The 23,095-nt window shown below is 39.3% G+C and overlaps 1 protein-coding gene across 4 annotated transcripts; it reads right to left on the bottom strand.

Annotated features, from left to right (window-relative positions):
* Positions 1–8,676: 8,676 nt before the first annotated feature.
* glipr2 (GLI pathogenesis-related 2) lies at positions 8,677–22,573 on the bottom strand. 4 transcript variants are annotated; one of them, XM_056267459.1, is made up of 13 exons: positions 22,424–22,573; positions 16,293–16,319; positions 15,784–15,996; positions 15,285–15,362; positions 14,821–15,003; positions 14,472–14,600; positions 13,118–13,327; positions 12,836–12,913; positions 12,576–12,758; positions 12,149–12,271; positions 10,258–10,476; positions 10,074–10,151; positions 8,677–9,245 (listed from the first exon to the last, which is right to left on the bottom strand). In XM_056267459.1, exons 2-13 carry the CDS (start codon positions 16,297–16,299, stop codon positions 9,085–9,087), a joined length of 1,662 nt encoding a protein of 553 aa, XP_056123434.1. In that variant the 5' UTR covers positions 16,300–16,319; positions 22,424–22,573; the 3' UTR covers positions 8,677–9,084. The 4 variants fall into 4 exon arrangements, with proteins under 4 accessions (XP_056123434.1, XP_056123433.1, XP_056123432.1 ...); XM_056267458.1 differs by having other exon boundaries at positions 13,118–13,330; positions 15,784–15,993; positions 22,424–22,572; XM_056267457.1 differs by having other exon boundaries at positions 13,118–13,330; positions 22,424–22,572.
* Positions 22,574–23,095: the final 522 nt, after the last annotated feature.

Raw genomic sequence — 23,095 nt, forward strand, 5'->3', positions numbered from 1 at the left:
CTAAACCCTTCTAAAACACATTGCTGCCAGCGCTGTTTATCATAACAATACTTCTGTAGCTAGCCCGGGGCTGTCAGATCATACTACTAAATTGACTAGCCTCAGACTAGCCTTAAGTTCACTAAACCCTATAAAACCTGTCTGTCACATTTTTACTTTTTAATCTTCGTTTTTAAAATAAAATAAAAAATATATTTTTGAAATACCTCATCCAGAACAAGGAATATCACCTTATGTCAACTAGCTAGCTAGCTTACAGCTAACTCACCTCAACCTCGTAAACCTTCTTTTTCATTGATGCCTGGACTCTACCCTTAATTATGCCACCTGAATGATGAGCTACACTAACCACTCTGTTGGAGTTAAAAGAGTTTAAACCCTTTTTGACCGCCAAGGGTGCATCACTAAAGTAGGACGTGATCGTAAATAAATTAACAGGTTCCGCCATTGTTATTAGATCTGGACCTATGATCTGGACGAGCGGAGCGCTTGGACCCGGAAGAGGCTAAACGTCACGCGTGACGTCAGACTTAACAACCGAATAGTGCTTTCACATATTATGATGCGTTTGCAGTGAATAACTGATCCGCGGCTGTACCACAAACACATACTTACTATTTTTATTTAAAATCCAGAAGTTATGCTGCAACTTTTATTTAAAAAAAAAAAAGTTGTCAGCATTGCGATTCTTTGTATGCACGTTTATACACAATTTAAACAACGTAAGTTAGGGCTATTATTCCATGCATTACTTATAAGTTGCTCAAGCAAGTGGTCAAATATATACTATATTAAAATCGCAAATAATTTAAATTAAAACTTAAAATGCTCTCTGCCCACGCAAGGTCTCTCGCTCGCTATACGCGGTTTGGAGCACAATCTCTGTCTCGTGGCAGTGGCGGATCTAGAAAATTTTATATGGGGGGGCAAAGGGGTGGCAAGAGGTCTTGGCAGGGTGGCAGGGGTAGACGGTACATGGGAATCCCTATATGTGAATTGCTTTAACAAAACAAACACAAAAACACTTTTAATCATTATTAAATGATTAACGTTATTGTTTAATCATGCCCTTACACACTACAAAGGTTTTTAGGAATGATTTATTAACAAATCCCTCTGAAAATATCTTCAGAATACTGCTAAGTGTATAACTGGAAAGTTTGGTGTACATAGGTGCTACACCGGCTGAGATGTTTGTACTGGAGAATGACAAAAAACTAATTTTGAGAAAACAGCATTTAAAGATTTGTAATGTAAAAATTCATACTTTTTTTAGTGGAAACAACTATTTACAGACACAATATCTTACCAAATCATTAGCAACAACAATACAAACCACCTAAATCACAGCATTTATGGCCTTCAACTGAACAGAAAAACAGTCAAAAACGCATATCTAAATGTCAGAGCACGTCACGTGATGCATCTGAACGAATCACGTTGTCAGAAATTGACATCAGCCAATGAGATTTCGGTTTTAGAGTTAAATGCCCATTGTACTTTCACGATTGGTTGCTGATTAAAAGGAAATGACCATATTTGGATACGACAACAATGTACAGGAGAGAGAGCTTTCCAACAGAGATGTATGTGATGACATTGACATGCAGCGATCGCGGAGCAACATGTTGATTTAGAACGACAACTTCTGTTGAATTTAGGAGAATACTGACGCAAATAGACAAAGTGTAGTAAAATAAAGTCCTAAATGTGTTTTTTTGGAAAAAAAATTTCACCACAAGTCTGAAAGAAGACATGTTATTGAAGACAAATAGCCCAAAATCTTCAAATTAACCAGTGAAAAAACCCCCGATGTTTTTGTGTCTCGCCTTAAGCTGTTCTTGTCTTTACTAAAATCAAAATTAGGCTAATCAAAGGGAAGAGTGCTCTTACAAATCACGAGGGAGCGAATTGACCGCTGATTTTGGCTAACGTAATAGACGCGCTGTTTTTGCTGATGCTGAATCGTCTTTAGTATACAATACATTCATTACAAATGTAACTTTAAGTTAAACGTGTGTGTTTAAACTACACCTGGGGAAACTCACTTCACCTTCAGAGGCTCTGGGGAAGCTCACTCTCTCCAGTCGGGTTGCAGGGCCACCTCACCGCAGCAGACTCGCTGTGTGTGTGTGTGAGCCGCCAACCCCGCTCTGCACGTTTGAATCAGGGACGCAGGGGGGAGGGGCTAATAATATATTAAAAATTAAAAATTAAATTGTTCACTTTTGGTAAATGTATTGTTTAGTTCACTGTTTTGAGAAGCTTGTGGACATAGTGGCAGGTTGTTTTTACAAGTACAGTTTTTGGATCATCAAAGTTAGGGGGGCAGCAGGGGGGGCAAGGCTCTAGAGAGGGGGGGCACCTGCCCCCCCTTGCCCCCCTGTAGATCCGCCCCTGTCTCGTGGGCACGCTCGCTCTAGATTGCGGGAGATTTTTAACGAATTTGCGGTATAACTAGTCGATCACGAGTGGCTCAACAGGTAGATCTGTAGATAAACTCATCTTTCAGGCATTTGACCGGCCGGGTTTACACTTCAGCGTGAGAAATCGGGAGTGTGGCGTGTGAAACCAATCAAATGCGGGTGTCTCACGGCCAATGCGTGAGAGTTGGCAGCTCTGACACTGACCACACAGAAGAAAAGGAGTCAATATCAACAATTATATCACCTTAAACGTCTTCAAAAATTATTTAATTTTTAACGGCCACTTTTGAAGTGTTGTCATGGCAACTTGCAAAACTACACACAGGGTTTAGGAAAAAAAACTAAACGATAACGTTAGATCGGTAGTTACTCATCATCTTAGCAGATGTTATTTTTCTTTAGAAAAGCACTTAAATATTAATATTCAGTTATAATTAGTTCTACACATGATAACTAGACAACACACAGACTAAAGTTATGCCCCTCGCGACAGGCCTTTACTGGCCTAACGTCGTAATCAATACCCTTAACTGTTACTCACTTTGGCACCGATTTGGTTTCCACATTGACCAGCTTGCAGGTTAACAATTTCTCTCATGTTGATTCGTTAAGGAAAAAGCACTTTCTTATTAAAAAACAAATGTAGTGGACTCTCTCCCACCGCGCGTCGTCTAAACTCTGCAAAGCCCAGCGTCAGCGAACGGTTTGTGGATGAACGAGACGTCAATCATTATCCGTCCGCTTTTGATTGGTCGAGGAACCCGCGCTCTCTTGGAGCTTCTGCTTTTAATTGGATTAGAGATGTTGTAATCTGTTGCCAATGGTTACAACGCGGATCACATTTCACACAGAAACCGTTTTGTATTGGTAACCAGAGACCTGCTTTTATGATCGAATAGAAGAATCGTGTTACCAAGCACACCTACCTACACCAAACAGTAGATTGCATGTTTGGACTTGTTAATTTGTTACATACAGTACACTGAATGCGTTTGCTATAATATTATATCATATTTTAAATCAGCTTCATACCAGCTCAAATTCATATGAGAAAAAAAGGAATTAACTGAAGTAACTTAACTGCATTAAGAAGTTTTGCTGGCATTTGAAATCTTTAAAGGGGGGGGTGAAATGCTGTTTCATGCATAGTGAGTTTTTTACACTGTTAAAGAGTTGGATTCCCATGCTAAACATGGACAAAGTTTCAAAAATGAAGTTGTAAGTTTGATGGAGTAATTCTGTTCCAAAAATACTCCTTCCGGGTTGTCACAAGTTTCGGAAAGTTTTTTTCGAATACGGGCGTGTGTGACGTCAGAGTGGCCGGAATTTCCTTATACGGGTCTTAAGGGCACTTCTCCCGGAAGGGCGCGCGCGCATCTGTAGCCTAGTGCGTGCGAGAGTACGCCTATGCCCATCAGAGCGCTGGGCTCGGTCGGCTGCGCTGCAATTAAAAAAAGGGCAAGACAACACTGCACAAATTTCCAAAGAACCCAGCGTTAAGGGACCAGTGGATGGATTTTGTTTTTCCAGAGCAGCAACGGAGTTGTGCAAGTGTTTTTGTTTGTTCCCTTTATTTCGACGGTAATAGTTTTATAAACAAGGCCCAGTTCAACGCCGGATTTGCAGATCGCCTACTACTTTTAAGATGGAGCAGTCCCAACGATAAAGGTTCACGGTCGTGCGTTGGAACCGCAGGCGGTGAGTAAAACTGCTTAAATGTCTGTGAGTTGTTAACTATCGGCGTGTAAGCACAGCAAGTAAACAACATGATCACATACAGTTAAAGTCCCTGTAAAGTCAACATTAAGTATGTGTTCTGAGTTTGTCACACCACAGGAAAATGTGTTATTAGTCACCCAGCCAAATTTGAATGATAAAAAAAGCCAGCAAGTACATAAAATAAGCTATCAAAATCTTGAAAAAATGAGCAGAATACTGCTCTCAAACGCTGGGGGCGTGTCCGCTGGCTGTGCTGAAGCCACGCCCACTCGCGGGAAAGCTGCCGTCGCCACACTCAACTCTACAGCCGAAATGGATGCTCGCACGGTGGGCACCAGTTGTCGGCGCGACTGGAGGATGAAGGCCGAGGCGGGAGATAGTCGGTTCGGCCCCATTCACCAGTAACAGCGGATTATCAGTGAATCCCAGTTGTCTCTGATGAAAGTTTATAAAACTATCCCGTGTAAAATGATCACTTACAGAGGTGGGTTTTGGCGGTGATCCTCAGCTCTCCATCAAGGTGGCTCTTCACAAAATTAATCCACTTCTTCTTGATGTAATCGTTTTTCGGAAATGTAAATAAGGACACCAATCTGTTTTGTACTGATCCGGTGATCGCATCCAGATAGTAACGTTACGCATTTCCGTGACGAAGGCATAGCTAGCTAGCAATCTGTAGGCCGTTACTAATAATAGTACTGACAGTAACTCGCGAATGAGCGGCAAACTGATGTGAATGTGCTCTATAATATTGTTAGGAGCGGCCAGCCTCAGCGGCTTTAGTGCGTCATCAAGTAGGGGCGTGTCCAGGAGCTCAAGGGCTCCAGTGCGTCATCGAGCCCCATTTTAGCCCCGCCCAGAAAATCCGGAAAATAGCAATGGTGAAAAACTGTTTAACGGTCTAACTCCACAATTCAGTACTTCACAGTTCACAGTCTTTGTAATATGTTTAATCAATACATTTATAACATTTATAATGTGTTTAGAATTTTTTTTTGAATTTGCCTTTACAGGGACTTTAATGTATATATGGAGCATGCGATGTATGGTGTGTGTGTGTGTTTAAATACATTTGTTTAGCTGGCCACTGTAGGTGTCAGTTTGTTTATTGTAAAAATAAATCATGTCCTCATAAACCACGAGTCTGTCTGTTTACAACACACAAATGTTATAAAACTCGCGCATGACATGGTGTTCTAAAAACACTGCGCTCAAGTTCAAATCATTGATATTTTTTTTTTAAAACGCTCGAGACCTTATGGTTTTCACCCATGCATTTCACTGCCCATCTCACGTTTTTGTGAGCAAAAACGCGTTCTGTATGAACGAGCCCTTAGTATTGTTTAGATCCTTGTTCTGCATGGGATTACTATCTGATTGTTAGCCATGGTTTATTTTCGGATGTCACTCACAGCTTCCAGACGCTCTCAACGCAAAAGCTTCGCGCGCTCGTGTCGTGATTATTTAGCTCCGCCCACACGGCAAGCCTCCACCCGCTCGGGTTTTTCCGGAAAGACTCGGTACAGCCTATCTTTAAATATAATAAAACTAAAGACTTTTTGGAGATATGAAGGATGCAATACTACTCTATAGGTACTCAAGATTAACATGAGATTGAGTGAAACTGAGTGTTTCACCCCCCCTTTAAAAAGCATAACGTGTGTCATGGCTGGGGAAGTTACTTGTAAAGACATGCTCTTTTTCAAGTAATTTATGTTACTAATTAAAAACATCTTTGGCCAACATTTAGAAGCCAAAAGGGTACATTTTCTTGTCAGACTGTGTTATGTTAATGGTTTCGCATATTGTTGGACTTTTCATGGTAATATTAACCATTTTCATGTTTGATATATGGACTGTCAGTGGAGCGTAAGCACATGGAATGAAAATATATGAACGAGATTACAAATTCATACAAATGATTCACCAAAATGTAAAATAGTAACAATTGGCCTATTTTGCTGTAGTGCAAGTATCACTGCCCACATCCTAATCTGCTCATTGTTTAAGATATGGATCTTTTCAAATAGAGATCACAAAAAATGTATAGCCCACTTCCTACAGTACGTCTTTGTATTTTTTTTCTGAATAACAGAACAAACCCTACGCCCCCATTAGTTGACCCATTCTGATAAAGATCTATAGCTGTTGATGAAAAGAACTGAATGAGAGCTTTGATATCTTTGACCCTGTTTCACCTCTTTATTTAAATCGACACAAACTTGACAATATACACAGGGACAGACAGAAACACACTCATAAATATAAATGCTTAAAAGAATAAAGTACTTAGACAGTAAATTGTTCCTTGCTGATGCAAATTTCCAATACAACCAAGTATTTGTGAAGGCCAATATTGTGCTGCCATCCCTGAAGCACTGAGTGTCTCAGCACAAGTGGGATGCGCAGCATCGATTAATTAATTATGAGTGTCTGAGGTGTCATACATCCTTATAGAGGGCATTCAGTTCATGCATGCTATGACAGAAGCACACGTAGGCTGAACAAAACGAAATAGGAAATAATGACGAAGGCATGCAGAATGAATTTCAACAGCAGAGCTTACGATGCATTATGCATTATTTGTATTATAATAATCAAGTCTACTCATCAGCATTTTGACAGACCACAAAAAAGGTCAAAATCATGTTGACCTTTAAAGGATTAAAGGACCCAAGATTCTATGACATAACTGGATAGTTTTTTTTAAGCCTATATAACATAGCAAAACTGTTTCATCAGTAATAATAATAATAAGAAATGTTTCTTGAGCACCAAATCAGCATTATAATGATTTCTGAAGGATCATGCGACTATGAATTTTGGAAAATGGCTGCGGAAAAAATTCAGCTTTGCCATCACAGGAATAAATTACATTTTAAAATATATTAAAATAGAAAACAGTTATTTTAAATTGTAGTGATATATTCAGCCTTGGCGACCATTTAAAAACATTAAAAATACTTACCGGCCCCCAAAATTGTGAACGATATTGTAGGTTTCCGAGATATTAGTAGTTATTGTTTGATATGAAATAATGTGTGTCCTCTGCTCAATATGTAGCAAGGCTCATGAAAACTAGGGAACTGGTGTGAGGTACTCCCTCAGGGATTGGGAAAGTCTGAACTTGACAGGTTGTCTGTGCATGTGTGTAAGTAAAACTATGCACTGCATAATTGATTAGCATTCAAAGTGTAGCAACACTGGCAGCAGCTGCCTTGCACGCACGCACACACACACATGCACACGCACACACACACACGCTGAATACACAAAAGTGGGACATAAGAAAGAATACCTTCCTGCCGCTTTTGACCTGAAACACTGTGATTTCACCTTTTTTTAAGTTGACTAGACACATAAATATAGAAATATTTTTTAGTCTCGTGTACCAGACACTCAGGTTTACATGTTATTTTGGCAAGGCTTGACCCTGTTTTCATTCCCTTACTGTTGCTGGTGATCCCTAGAAGGAAAGATAACCTAGCTGGAAAACATCCTCCTCAGCACAACAAAAACAGCTCTATAGAAACGGCAGCAGTACTATAGAAACTCTCCCCACACTGTATCTGTTGCCTCATTCAACTGTAAGTACTATATATTCATGGCCAAGGAAACTCAAAACAAAGCTGATTTTTCTGTTTGTGGACTATTTAACATGTATACATGTACTTTGATGTGATTAAAAAAAAGCCAAAAAACAGGAAACCTCTGTGTTTTCTTGTCGTATACCTCTCTGAAAGACACTGAGAAGGAAAAGAATAACTTAAGTACTTAGAGAAATTTAGATTAGTATGTTTATATCCTTGTTCTTTTGCAGGATAGACCCAAAAACACCATCAAGTAAAATTGTATTAACAAATGCATGGACCTAAATAAGTCCTCAATGCCAGCCTTGCATAATGTTGGCAACTTGAGGCTCTTTTGCATACTCCTGTTTTACAATGCAATGTTCTTGTTATTTTTTTAAATCATACTTTTATCCTAAAGGCTAATTATATTATTGATAAAGTAGTTTTATTATTTTAGTTTTGGCCAAAGTGCGCTGAAATGTCAACCATAAAGGTATCTCCATTTCAGTTTATCAGACAATTTGTTTGACCTTGTTTGAATTGAATTGTTTGACCTTCATGTTATTCATGAATGAGGGCATCTATAAATGAATATAAGAGCGCCGTCTCATGTGTCTCCAGCAACACAATGTGATAAGATGTTCACACAACATGACACACCTCGGCATTTCAGTTTTGCATTTCCGCCCAAGCTCTCTGGGGCTGTGCAAGAAAAGCATTCACATCTAGATGCAAAATGACAGTGATTTGTGTATGAGAATGCAATTTATACGAATGTGCTTGAGTTTTTGGGGAAGAGGTAGACTTGTTAGCATTTCAGTATCTTTATATATCTGATGAAAGCTGAAGTTTAGGATATGAAAATATGTAAAATTAAATTGTTGTTTATACAATTATTTTTGTCACATGATTATCAATCACACCATAGACTGCATTTAAGATAAATGGCTACATGGACAGAACATTTGCATTCATTTAATGATTATTTTATGTCAAAATATATGTTGATTTTTATTTATTTATCACACCTTCTTTCTATATAAGTAATTTCCCATTTAAAAATTCCTGTATCATTCAAGAGCACATATACACACCATCTCTTATTACAGTCAATGAGTGGATATCACCTTAACAAAGAATGAGAAATGATTTATATGTATATCAGAACCATTAAAACAAGCATATTGTCAAAGGTGCAGTTGACATTTGTGAACTGATGTTTTTGTACATGCAATATATTCTGTTGACTGACTTTCTGTTTACAAATGAATAATAACATAGATCAATTCCCACATTCTGATTTTTTCAATTATTGCTGTTCATTAGTAAAATGGATAAAACCTTCTTAATCTTTCTTATTCAGCAGATCACCTCCCAGCAGGTTTGACATTATCCTGGAAGTAGCCAGGGTTGGTGATGTTGCCAGCAGGTTTGTAAAAGGCCACAGTGATGAACTTGCCCTTTCCATCTGATGCCAGGCCGACCCCAACCTGGTCTGTAGACCTCCAGATCATCTGGGTGAAGTTACCTGTGCGTGCAAATATAAAAGTTTTTTTCAGGTGTAAATTTTTAGTTATGGTTTGTGATATGTATTGTCTTTGATCTGTATTTTAACATAAACATACATATTGAATCGATCAATATTTGCTATAATATTTTACAGCTTTGTAAGACTTGAGAAATTAGATAAATGCCAGGCAGTCTACTTGAGGAACGACCACTCCCTGAGAAGACAAAGGACCTTTCTGGAAATTAACATTTGAACTCTCTCTTGTGAAGGTAGCATTACCATTTGAGATGCAAATCTCACCTCAGAATCATCCACACTTCCCCCACTCCCTCTCTCTCATGCTTAGATCACCTGAAACTCACCCAAAATCTATATGGTTTATATATGAACAATTATCATACAGTTTTATAAATGTTTGGTATAATTTGAAATGTCTCAGTGCGACTGGTACAAAGGTCTCATTCCCAAAGAGGCCACTAAGACACTTCAAATTATACCAAACATTTATAAAACTGTATGATAATTGTTCATATATAAACCATATAGATTTTGGGTGAGATTCAGGTGATCTAAGCATGAGAGAGAGGGAGTCAAACATTCGCTTACATTTAATGATGCACAGATATCATTAAAACCTTTTCATTTATGGAGTCAGATGAAATAACGAGTTAGAACATGAAAACATTTATTTCATTTAATCAAATTAAACTTTGCCACAAGGAAAAAAGTAACACGCAGAGACCTTCACCCGCTGATCGAATGCTGCCATTGGATCAATTGAGTCGGGCTTGCAGCTTTAACCATTTAACCTCTTCAGTTGATATGAGTGCAAAATGAATAACCTACCAGTTCCACTTTGAAAGCCAGGAGTTGCAAAGTTGTACTTTACATTTTCCTTGTACCATGATTCAGCAACCTCTTTTCCTGTAGTTAAAAAAATATATTATTAATAGTTTTTTTATTAACTTTTTCATTCTGGTGTGCTATAGTTTCTTATATAGAGACCCATTTGGGGGAATAACCAATTTACCTGTTGGATGCACCATGTTGGATGTCCATTTGTAAGACATAGTCTCTCCATGACCTTTGCCGCTGTTCTTCAGGGCGTTAATGCTAATCAGATGTGCTGCCCAATCCTGAGCCTCTTTACTGAGGATGGGGCACAGCGAGAGAGGCCGTGCCCCATGTTGCCGCCGGTACTCATTTTGAGCTTCAAGCAGAGTCTGACGAAACTGGGACAAGATCTCACCTTTATCACAGGAAAAGAAAAAGCTGTTAATTCCTGAAGAGACTTTTGAGTTGAAACTGAGGCTTTGGTCTTTTTGACGTCACTTTTTACATGATTTCAAATAAGTTTGTGCACAGCTTTATACATCAAATAGTGCTGCAAAATGAAAACAATGGACCTGACTGTGTGTCTTTATTATGTTTAATTGCAAGTGTTCCACAAAGCAGTCTTTGTAGGAGCTGATTTTCTCAAACTAATGACCAATTACTGGTAACTACTCATTAAAACTACTAATAGTTTTTGAGTAAGTACATGTTGGCATGAAAGGAAGCATTTATTCTGCTGAATTCAAATAGATGCAAAAAATAGCATTGTTTTATTAAACAATAGTGTACTGTGATGATCAGAAAAGGGTTATAATAGTTCACTCATAGTTAAAGCTCCAGTAGGGAGTTTTGAGAAAACGTTGACTTAGCCTGAAAATTTGAACAAGCACAACTTACAGGCCCCACCCCCTTGCTCTCTGCTGCGCTACAGCCCTCCCTCCACAGCTCGTCCTCCACAGCGGAGCCTGTCGTGAACGCGCAGGCTATTAAACAGGGCCACCGATAACAGCGGATAAAAAGTTACATGGCACATTCACTAATAGGGACTAAACGTCAATAATATGCTTTACATTGACTATGGCCTGCCCATACTTTGACTACAAACTTGGTCCTCAAATCATTATGTATTTTCCAATAGCCTATGTAACTTTATAACGTTGCACTCTTTCTATAAGTTATAAATAGCTAGTAAGATAACGTTAATATAACGGTAACTAACGTTACAGTATGTAAGTAATTATTCTAGCGATATATAATGCTAGATAAGGTGTGCTAGTACATTATTTCAGCAACATGACAAGCCAGTGAATTAGCAGGTTTCAATTGTTGCTTAGCAGAGTGCGTGACATTTTATCTACATGTTATGCGGCTAGAGTTTTGACACCGAGTCAATGGGCTCTGTGTAATTCTTTCTTTTTCGCTTGTTTATCGTCATCAGTCTTTTTCCTTTTACCTTTTTTGTTTTATGAGCAGGTGTCACTCGAGAATTGGCAGTTTAGGTTGTTTCTCCGTCATAAGCACAGCTGCAGCACGCCGGCAATCTCGAGTTTGAACGACGGCTCGCGCAACGCGCTGTGCAAGAGAGGGGTGTGATCAGCGCGTACACGAGCGTGATTGACACTGCTAAGACATTCCTCCTGGCTCTGATTGGTTGTTTCTGACCGGGAGCGTGTATTTCTTGCAAATGGCAATAGGACCACTGGGAGGAGCCAGAGGAGCTTGATTTTTACAGAGATTATCTGTCTCATATTCTACTGTCAGGACATAATGACAGTTTTAGCAAATACATGTTTTCAAAAGTTACCTACAGCAGCTTTAACCCACTATAAAACAAACAATTCTGTTTTTTACGGAAGTCCATTTCTGCTACATAACTGGAAAAAAATCTTTATTATGACATATTAAGTCAAAATTATGACATAAATTGAAATTATGAGATCAAATGTAAACAATCTAATAAAAATCTCATAATTTCCATAAATCCATCATTTTGACTTAACTGATTCATCAAAGCATGCTTTATTTTCTTATGTGGCAGAAAATAGTCCTCCATAGTTTCTTGAGGTATTCATGTCCTCATTGCTTACCTTCTGAGCTGCTGCTCTGTGGAGACTGACTCTTACATGGTGCTGGTCCAGAACTGTGAGATGATGAAGGCAATTGGTTTGACTTGATGCTGAGAGCAGCAAGTGCTTGTCCAACTCTGTCAGCTGAACACCAAAAAATATGTTTAAAACTTTCTGTGAACATTATACAATAAGAGTTATAATAAATATAATTTAATTATATTGAATTTATTTTAATTCAATTAATTGATATATTATTTATAATTATACAATAAATATAATTACAAATTATAATATATATATATGTATTAATAATAAATAGTCATACTTTCAATCTACATCTACTTTATACATAGTCATACTTTCAATCTACATCTACTTTATACAATAATCATACAAAATATATTCAGTATTATATCCCTGGACAATGTATGCATATCAGACTCACCAGATGGGGTGGATTTGAAGTCGAGTTTGGAACCTTCCGGTAGAACATTTCTTTCAAAATATCCAGCATTGCTGATGTTTCCTGCTGGGAGGTACTGACCCACCACAAAAGTTGTGTTCCCGTCAGTGGCCAGTCCAACTCCCAACTCCTTCGTGTCCTTCCACACCACCTGTGTGAAGTGACCTGGAGAAACCACCAGATGTCAGAACAGGGACTAAAGCAAACGTCTAACCACCCCAGATTGTTTACAGTAGATTCACCTGTTTTGGAGGTGAATCCAGGCCTGCTGAAATTGTAGTCTTTAATCTCACTGTACCAGCTTTCCACTGCCTCACGTCCTGTATAAATTACAAACACGCGATTTTCAAAACATGCAAACAAGATCATGAAACACAACTGGTAATGAAATAATGATTGCTTTAAAATAAATAACCCAAGCTCCAATTTTATGCAAAGAATTCACATCTTAAGATGCCTGACTGAAAAGTGAGCAAGCGAAACATTAGCAAATGATACAGACAAAGTAGCTACTAAACTCTGACCTGTGAGTTTTTTGTTAGCTGAGCTCCAAGCGTAATATACATTTTCTCCATGATCTCCATTGCTGTGTTTGAGGGTCCTGATTGACAGCAGGTGTTTCGCCCACTCCTGTGAGGAGCGGCACAGGTTTTTGTTTACGGTGAGCGGCGGGGCTCCATGATGTTTGCGATATGCATTGTGAGCCTGTAGGAACTCAGCTTCAAAGCTGCTGTCTGCTACACACAAACAAAAAGGTAGAAAAAATTGAGATTCCTGAACAAAACATTTAAATACAAACTCCCCGTTATCTTACTGACTGTGTATCTTGATTGGTGCACAATACACATTTGCACTTTTTTTCACTGTTTGTATTTATATTGTATATTTTGGTGTAAGGGAGACTTGCAAAATAGAATTCCATTTTGTGGTCAAGACCGTAGTGTTTTACTGTGCATATGATAAAAAATATATATTGTATCTTGTATAAAGAGTTATTTGATGTGCAGATAGCACATTTCATGCTGACTGAAAGGAGCCTCACAGCCTCACTTTCATTCCTGTTAAAAATCAAAGATGGCACTGCTGTGAATAAGGTCTATTGAGGTGCACATGCTCTGTTTCAGAAACCATAAAACAACAGTACAAAGAAAGAGTGGACTATCACATTTCATTTGCATTACGGCTAGACAGATAAATATGCCAAAAGGTGCATTTTAACCTGTGTGTTTGCATTTGTGCAAAGAGGACACCATTGGAAAAGTGCTGAGAAGAAAAGCTGCACAATTTAAAATATATTTAATGGCCATTTATTCATCATTATACAACATTTAGATTAAACAAATTGCATTGATTTTTAGGTACCTTTCCCACACCAAACTTAAAGGGTTAGTTCACCCAGAAATTAAAATTCTGTCATTAATTACTCCCCATCATGTCGTTCCAAACCCCTAAGACTTCCGTTCATCTTCGGAGCACAAATGAAGATCTTTTTGATGAAATCTTAGAGCTTTCTTTCCCTCCATAGACAGCTACGCAACTGGCATTTTGATGCTTCAAAATTTCATAAAGAGATCGTAAAACTAATCCATATGAATTGAGCGGTTTAGCCCAAATTTTCTGATGAGACTCGATTGCTTTATATGATAAACAGATATAATTTAGGCTTTTATTCACATTCAAACACTGATCAGCGAACATAAACAGAAGCTCAACCGAACCTGCTTGACGCGTGATAACAAACCTCATTGGTTCTTGCTGAAGCTCAAACGCGCTGCGTAACATGCACATTTATTTGTGTTCCGAAGGCTTACGGGTTTGGAAACGACATGAGGGTGAGTAATTCATTTTTTTTTTTGGTGAACTATCCCTTGAACTTACCTTTTAAGCTGGTTGGCACATGAAGATCCCCTCTGCCTCCTGATGGTGATATTTCAGTACTGCGAGGAACTGAGGGTGCTCTGTTTGAAGGAATGCCCAATACACCATGCGTTGGACCCACTTTGTCAGCTGAATGTTGCCAGATAAATCAAATTTTTACTATACTGTAATTAACATAAACTGTATCTAATATTTGAAGTACTCTGTAACATTTTATTAATGTTTAAATTAATTGTTATAAATTAATTAAATAATTTATATTTATAAAGTGTAATATTAAGGATATAGAAAAAAAAAACATGAAACAAATATCTTCACAAATACATAAATAAATAAAAAGTGTACTCACTCGTACCAGAGGGCTTTGAGTCTACTTTGGAGCCTGTCGGTAGGACATTTTTTTCAAAATAACCCACATTTGTGATGTTTCCTGCTGGGAGGTACTGACCCACTACGAAAGTTGTGTTCCCATCAGTAGCCAGTCCCACCCCCACCTCTTCAGTGTCCTTCCACAGCACCTGTGTGAAGTGACCTGGAGAAACCACTAGGAGTCAGTTTTGTAGAAGAGACAAATTAACCACCCAGAGTGTTTACAGATAAGGTGCGTTCCATTCGACAGGGACCCTATGCAGTGTTCACTGCTCCCTACTCCCTGAACACGGTACATCAGTTGAAGTGGACTTCGCTGACAATAATCACTCATTTGAGTCATTTGGAATGCCCTGCAACGTCATCAAAGAAAGGCAACAACAGGGTCGCGCAGATTATGATATAACTTAACATATAATCACTAATTTGGACATATAGACTCACCTGTTTTGGAGCAGAATCCCGGCCTACTAAAGTTGTAGTCCTTAATTTCACTGTACCAGCTTTCCACTGCCTCACGTCCTGTAGAAAGCAGAAAAAGATTGGCCTATGTAGCCTAATTGTTTCTACAATGCCGTATATGTCAAAACACCACTGGATTGGTTCACAGTGTGCAATAATAATTGCATGTATTAAAAGACAACACAAATGCTTTATCTCCATCGTTTAGTGTCTTGTAATTAAGTTAAAAAGTTTTGACAACAACAGGAGAGGATTGACAACATCTAATTATAGTGCACCCCGATCGGTCTGACTGGATATGACTGTCCTGGGCTGCGTTTTCCAAAAGCATCGTAAGCGTCACTAATGGTTTCTACTACAATCGAATGCTTTTGAGAAGCCCTGGTCAAAAGACTGGTTGCATTTATGGGAGGTTTGATTACCCAATTAAAATAATTTGACTTTCATGTTAGCCTACTGATTTTGAGAGCAGAAAGCTGACCTGTGAGTTTTTTGGTAGCTGAACTCCAGGCATAATAAAGATTTTCTCCGTAGTCCTTGTTGCTGTGTTTGAGAGTCTTGATTGACAGCAGATGCTCCGCCCATGCCTGTGCGGAGCGGCACAGGTTTTTGTTTACGGTGAGCGGTGGGGCTCCATGCTGTCTGCGGTACGCGTTATGAGCCTGTAGGAACTCAGCTTCAAAGCTGCTGCCTGCTATAGAAGAGCACAGTTTAATAATGCGCTGTAACAAAATGAAATTAAGTTTAAAAGTTTATTTCAATTACTATTAGATGCTCTAGTAGTCTACATCATTATCGTTGGATGAGTTTTGATAAACTTAAGGTTAACTATAAATGCTACTAAAATAATAAAAATGATTTTAAATACATCAATAGCCTATTAAATAAATAAACGTATTAATTATTTAATAAGCTGGTGCACCAAAAATAGAGAAAGAGAGTTATAATTGGAAAATAGATTTGAGTTTGGCCAAAGTTGTCTTGACTCACCTGCCATAGATAAAGTTATGTGAGAGACTGAAAAAAAAGAAAACAGTGAAAATTTTCAGAGACTGAAACCAACAGAATATCTGAACCACTCCCATTAAAGATGGATATGATGGTATGTTTTTAAATCTATTCAATTACATGGAGTAAATAGAAGTCTACTCTGTTCACTTTGCAAAACAGTGTTAAGTTAGACTCCTCATAGATAGTTTTATTAAATAAAATGTAAAAACAAATCCATCCCAAGATATTCGATTTGTGTAATATTAATTTTGATTGATTACCTTTTGAAGTTTTTTTAAGAATTTTTTTTTAATTGAGATGTTTTCTTTAAGTATCTCTTGTAGACTTGGAATACATTGCATTGACAACTGCGTCAGCGAGTGATCATGACATACTGTACAACTAGTGCTCAGACTAAAGCTAAATGGCAAAAGATATAATATATACTCAGACCAGTATCTTCATTCAGTAAACTAGAGATGATCTTGCTTGTTGTGCATACTCGCAGACACAATCATATTTTTAACCTATTTCATAATACACTTCTGTTGATGTTAAAATAATTAAACTAACATAGGCTAACATTTTGTGTTTGTTGTCAAAAGAACCAAGTCATTGGATGCTCTCTGTGACCTTAGGAGACAGTCAGGAATGTGAACCAGTTTGTTTTTCCATTTGAATGAATTTAACCTTTAACTATACTTGGTTTGCACATGAAAATGTTTCATTTCCTTTATTGTGATTAGGTGTCCGTGTGTGCTTGTGTACATGTAACAGGAAACTCTGCTCAGTCATTCAGTGAAAGAGCACAAATTTTACTGTCACAAGACTGGTTATTCTTGTGACACCCTTGAACACTAAACTTCTAGAAGGACAGCTAGACTCAACTGCAGGATACGATACGGGTTGTGATTTGCATAGTCAGACGGCATTAAAATTAAGTGGAACTGAAAACTCGAAGACCACAGAACATGCCTTAAAGGTATGAACAGTCAATTTGCATTGACTGAAGATTTGCAGAAACTTATCAGGTTACTCAACATAACCATGGTTCCCTGAGGGTATAGGGAACAAGACATTGCGTCACTGGCTGACGCTTTGGGGAAATTCCTTTCTACAAAAATGCTGAAGCAATGCCTCATTCCCTACTCTTATGTTGAGTAACCTGAGACAATCCCTTACTAGTTAGGTCTCTTGACATTGCGTCACTAGCTGATGCTTTGGGGAACGTATAAAATCACTGCCGTGTAAAAACTACTAAATTCACAAATCTAAACTTATAAGTATAAATCTAAAAGTATAAGTAAGCAGGAGAGCGCAGAGCTCCCTTAGGTCGGCCACCGGACCTAGTGGAGACACTCAGCCAGTCAGCTGGCAATCGGCCAAGACGGCGCTGAGCCGCTTTTCCACTGTTGGGCTAGTGTGAACCAGGGCTAAAAACATGCTGGAGGGGGTACGGGGGGTAATAGCCTTGGACCTCAAGCACCGAGGCCAAAATCAAGTTGCGTTTCCAGTGTCGGGCCAGTAGCCCCACAGCACTACCCTAAAATCTGCCCATAACATGCCTCCATAGAACGGTCACACAACTTCACCATTTCACCAGCTTACTGAAAACTAGCTAGATCGCAAAAGGATCATGACAGAAGCAAATGTTTGGTCTTTACTTAAAGATTCCAGCATCGATATTTGACCAATGTTTTACAATAAAAATGTTAAAGTGACAGTAATTTATTAATTTGTGTCAGGAGTGCACATAAATCATGCTGAATCAAACAGTCATGACTCTTGACTGTTCGGTTGCACCTGCTCCATTTATTTGCGATCACAGGAATGCACAAAACAACTCCATTAAGGCTTTTAAGTCCAAAGGCGTACACATTTAGAAACGTATTGATAAAATATCACATGTTTACATCACAGTACGTTTACGTCATATTTCTATTGATTGTCCACAAAATTTTGCAATCTGAGGAGGTTTGAGCGGTCTCCCCCTTCTCACTATACTGTTATCCTTTCAGCCAGAGCAACAGAGGGAGCTCACAAGAAGAAAACAGGAGTTATGTGAGTTATATGGGTTATATGAGTTATATGTGATCAGAATCCCATAGGATCGCAACGCAAGGAAGTTATTTCAAACACTTGCTGGTGCCTTAAAGTGAGTTCTGAGCTGAAAATTGTTTAAAATGTTGAAGTTAGCTGGTAGCCTGAAATAATTACATGGGGAATGAGCAGTGGTGTTAACCCTCTTCTGACTCTGAAGCAGTTGGCCCGCTTTGGACCAAGGTATTCGGAAGGCCAAAAATCCCAGGCCGTTGGCCCAGAGGAAGCCCAGATGAGGACCGATCAAGCCCTGGAAGTGACAGTGGAAATGCAACTGGCCCTGGTAATCGCACGACTCGCTTTTGGCCCGACAGTGGAAACACGGCTAGGAAAATGCAATGAGAGAAGATTGATGCAACAATAACATTAATGCACTCACAACACACAATCAGCTCAAACTGAGGATTACTACACAGCCCATAAGTGCAAAATAAATAAGCGCAATATGGGTAAAAATAACAATGTCACGCACTTTGTGAAGCAAGAAGTTGCCAGCTGGAGCCCTTAATCACTATGAAAACTATGACGCTGCAGGTTGTGCGGTGAAAATATTTGTTCAAAATAAATAAGAACATGTATAAATAAGCCAGCGTATAGCGCCCTGCAATGAAACACTGGTGCAGGCCCACTCTCTGAGGAGGCCCTGGCTACAATGTCTTTCAGCCATCCAATGACTGCTCACTCATCTCCTGTTTCACAGACAGCACATGCAGTGCAAAATATGGGATTTCAAGGTTATCTATTGAAAGTATTTTGCGAAGACCATCCCGTTGCTAGACTTATGTCTTGTAATAGACATACCTAAGTCCAAGCCCAAGATGCAGCCAAACCCCTACGGAGTGAGTACGAACACCTATAGGGCAGTCCGTTCCCAGACGGATGGCTTCTACTATCCAGTGTGAAAGTGTCTGGTTTGACCTTTCTTAGCTCCCTCGAAGCAGATGAGCAGTTGCTCTGACAGATGAAAATTATTGGTTTCTATCCACATAAGCACACAGCGCATGAACAGGGCACAGCGAATGCTTTCAGGTCTTTCATGCCGGGAGAATCAAACGCTTGAAGGCGTTTTAACCTGAGCTCTAAACGGCGTTGAGAGCACTTCGGTATATAACCACGTCTAGGTGTAAGCCTTATCATACAGTTTTTTGTTTTTTGTTTTTTTTAGAATTGACAATAGTGCTCAGCACAGGTTGGTCATGTAGAGGGACGAGAGGATATTAGCCGCCCTGTGCCATTTGAAATTCTTATTGCCAGGACATTCAACCAGGCGATTCTGAATATGATGGCGACAAGCCGTTATAGCAGCTATACACTAAGAGCATGAAGGGCATACGGTCTCTGTTTGAGTACTCTCGCATAAAAAAAAACAAGGTGATTGACACAGGGAAAATTGCAAACGCCCATGAAAGTAGACATATTTCAGGTCCACTGACATAATTCAGTCCCTTGGTCATGTGCAAGGGTCTGTTTTAATGTGCTCATTTAATGAATGCTCACCCCTGTGGAAGGTGGGCCCATGTGAAAATAAAGCCCTACTCCACTTCCTAAGAAGACACACTCCCTCAGCCCATTCTCATCCCAAGGCGTCATCTAACTGACGCTTTTGACCATGCGTCAACATGCCGACGCACATGGTACCCCTTAAGCGTCAATATGAGACGCGCCTCCTAGTGGTCTAACCCTCACCCTACCCCAGACCTAAACCTACCCATAATGGAAGCGTCATCAAACTGACGCTAAAGGGTGCCATGTGCGTCGGATTTAGACGCATGGTCAAAAGTGTCAGTTAGATGACGCCTTGGGATGAGAATGTGTTGACTCCCTAAATGAAACATTATTAGTCAATCATTCAGCAAGAGAACTCCACTCATTTTAGAGCTGTGATCACACATTTCATGAATGTACACAGAAATGTTTGCTTATTCATAGGGACTGCGAAGTGGCACACTTTGCCTATGAAGCAACCTCAGAAACACTTGTCATGAGGCCTATCTGAATACATAAGTAGACATTCCCCAGGTGCACTGAATAGGTCTTCCGGCCAACTTGCCAGAGGATCTGTTCCGTGTGAGCAGTTTGAGGGAGCGAATTGATAATGCAATCATAATGCTGGGGCATTTCACAGGTTCATGACGTAGTTGAAACGGGGCAACCTGTGCTTTGTATGATATTGAATTATAGAAATTTCTGATACAGAAGCACCCTCTGAATTCAGTCTTCCAGTTTTGTCACATCGGTTTCTGGTTTCATAGCTTGCTCTGGCCCAATACAAGGAGCTGAGACTGGGCTAGACAAAAGTCCCGCAGTCCACTGTGCATAGAGGAAGAACACTGAAAACAGAGGCATAGCCGTGTAGGGCTGAGCAAATATGGGCAGAACTCTTTACTGCCCAAGTACTTCAGGTATCCCTTTAAATGTATACATGTGAATTTAACGTGGCACAATGTTCTTCATCATCACTTGTATGCTAATGCAAGGGATTCATCAATATGCTGATTGAGGACTGTTGGGACACTCCAGGCACAGAATGGTTCTGTCTGGAGAGACAGAGTCGTTTACACCTCAATGACACATCTATACCATTTGCTTCAGAGTACACAATTGCTTTCCACTACATACTATTTATCTACTAGTGTGTTCTAAAATGCAACTATGTCATGTTTGGTCTCATCTGACAGCTTATAAACAGAACTGAATGGTGGTGAACTTAATAGAGATATTAAAGTATCATAATGTACAATCTAGGTGTTGCTTAAACATGCATTGAGGAGAATATATTAATGTTCTTCTACCCTTCTTGATCACCACCCATTTGCCTCATCTTTTGCTTTCCTGTCGGTCGGTTTTGGTGTTGCTTTTCCACTCATGTTTAACAATGCTTTAAACAGGGTATAGAAGGAAAGGTAACTGTTGATCTGGGAGAAAGGCTTAAACCCCTGCTGCACCAGTGCAGAACCTCATACTATGAGAAAGGCTTTTACAGCCTCTTCTGCACAGCAGTGCATTATTTGTGCATTAACTAATTTTTCTATACAGTATGTTGTTCAATTCTACTGTCTGTATAATTAAACATGTAACTTAATTAATAACTTTGCCTGCTTTGAGAATCTTTTAAGTGATTGTAAATTCCGTTATCTAAACATTCAGGTTAAATCCCATGTTTTCCTATCAGTTCTAAGACTTTTACCTTTTTAGAATAAGAGGTTAATGAATAACAACAACTTTAATGGAGTCAGATTAATTATATTGGAGTCAGATAAATAACTGAATTATGCATGTCATCCTTCAACTGCATTTTGTTCCGATTATTGGTTCAAAATAGCAGCGTAAGCTTCCGGCCTTACACATAAGAAAGAATAGCAAGCGGCCGGAGCGTTTTGTGCTTTACGTATACAAGACAGACCTTCGCTCTAAGACAGGGAGGGAGAGAAGAGGTGAGCGGACAGCTTATCCATAGCGTTATTTAAAAGATGTCATACTAACCAGAATGTTGCAAGGGAACGGTAGTCCAGGCACCGTCCACTGAAGAGCGGCTGTCTACGGTGAGTGATAGGTGGTTTTTTGAAGACAGCATAGCCGAGTGAAGGAGAAAGATTCTGAGCAATAGCGCTCGACGCTGAGCTAAATAGCGGGTTGACCCTCACCTCCCTCGAGTGCGCGAGCGCCATTGGCTAATGCAGTTGCAAATTCATGATTCAATCAGGCTTCAACATTGTTTCCCCAAAGTGTCAGCTAGTGACGCAATGTCGAGAGACCTACCTTGAAAGGGAACTGCATTACTGCGACAAACACAATTGGTGTCTACATGCCTGTTACTGCAAGTTTGTAGTAAGGCTCTTTTCCTCTATTGTGATTGAAAGTATCAGGCAGTACACTGTTTGATGCATGCATTTAAAGAAAAATAGTGTTGTGTGTGTGTGATTATTTAAGAAAAATGGATTAGGGCACTGTATACATTGGTTGTTTTTACTGTCTAATGGTAATCACATTGACACATAGCTCACAGATAGTCTTAAAAAATACAAACATACCTGTCCTGAAGTCTCACCAAGGCATGCAGGAATTTGTCTTTCTTTAAAAGCTGTCTATTTCCTCTCGTTCTCTCCTTCGCTCTATCTTGCTGACTAGCTGTGAAATCTATGTACTATATATCTGTGAAGTGCTGCAACGCCCCTTGTCCAGGAAAGAGCCCTGTACACACAGACCCACGTTTTCAACACACACACACACACACACACACACACACACACACACACACACACACACACACACACACACACACACACACACACACACACACACACACACACACACACACACACACACACACACACACACACACACACACACACACACACACACACACATACACACACACACGCACACGCACACACACACACACACACACACACACACACACTTGGTTTCGCTATCTTTGTGTGGACTCTCCATAGGCGTAATGGTTTCTATACTGTACAAACTGTATATTCTATCCCCTAACACTAACCCTACCCCATACATCACAGAAAACTTTCAGCATTTTTTTCATTTTTATTCAAACATTATTTTAGTGTGATTTTAGTGCCTGACCAAATGTCCCCATAACGTCAAACATTTGAGGTTTTACGATCTTTGTTGGGATGTTTGGTCCTCATGTAAGTTAAACATGTACACACACACACACACACACACGCACGCACACA

The sequence above is a fragment of the Rhinichthys klamathensis genome, unplaced genomic scaffold, assembly GCF_029890125.1.
Source record: "Rhinichthys klamathensis goyatoka isolate OS25496 unplaced genomic scaffold, OSU_Roscu_1.1 h1tg000259l_1, whole genome shotgun sequence".
NCBI classification, from domain to species: domain Eukaryota; kingdom Metazoa; phylum Chordata; class Actinopteri; order Cypriniformes; family Leuciscidae; genus Rhinichthys; species Rhinichthys klamathensis.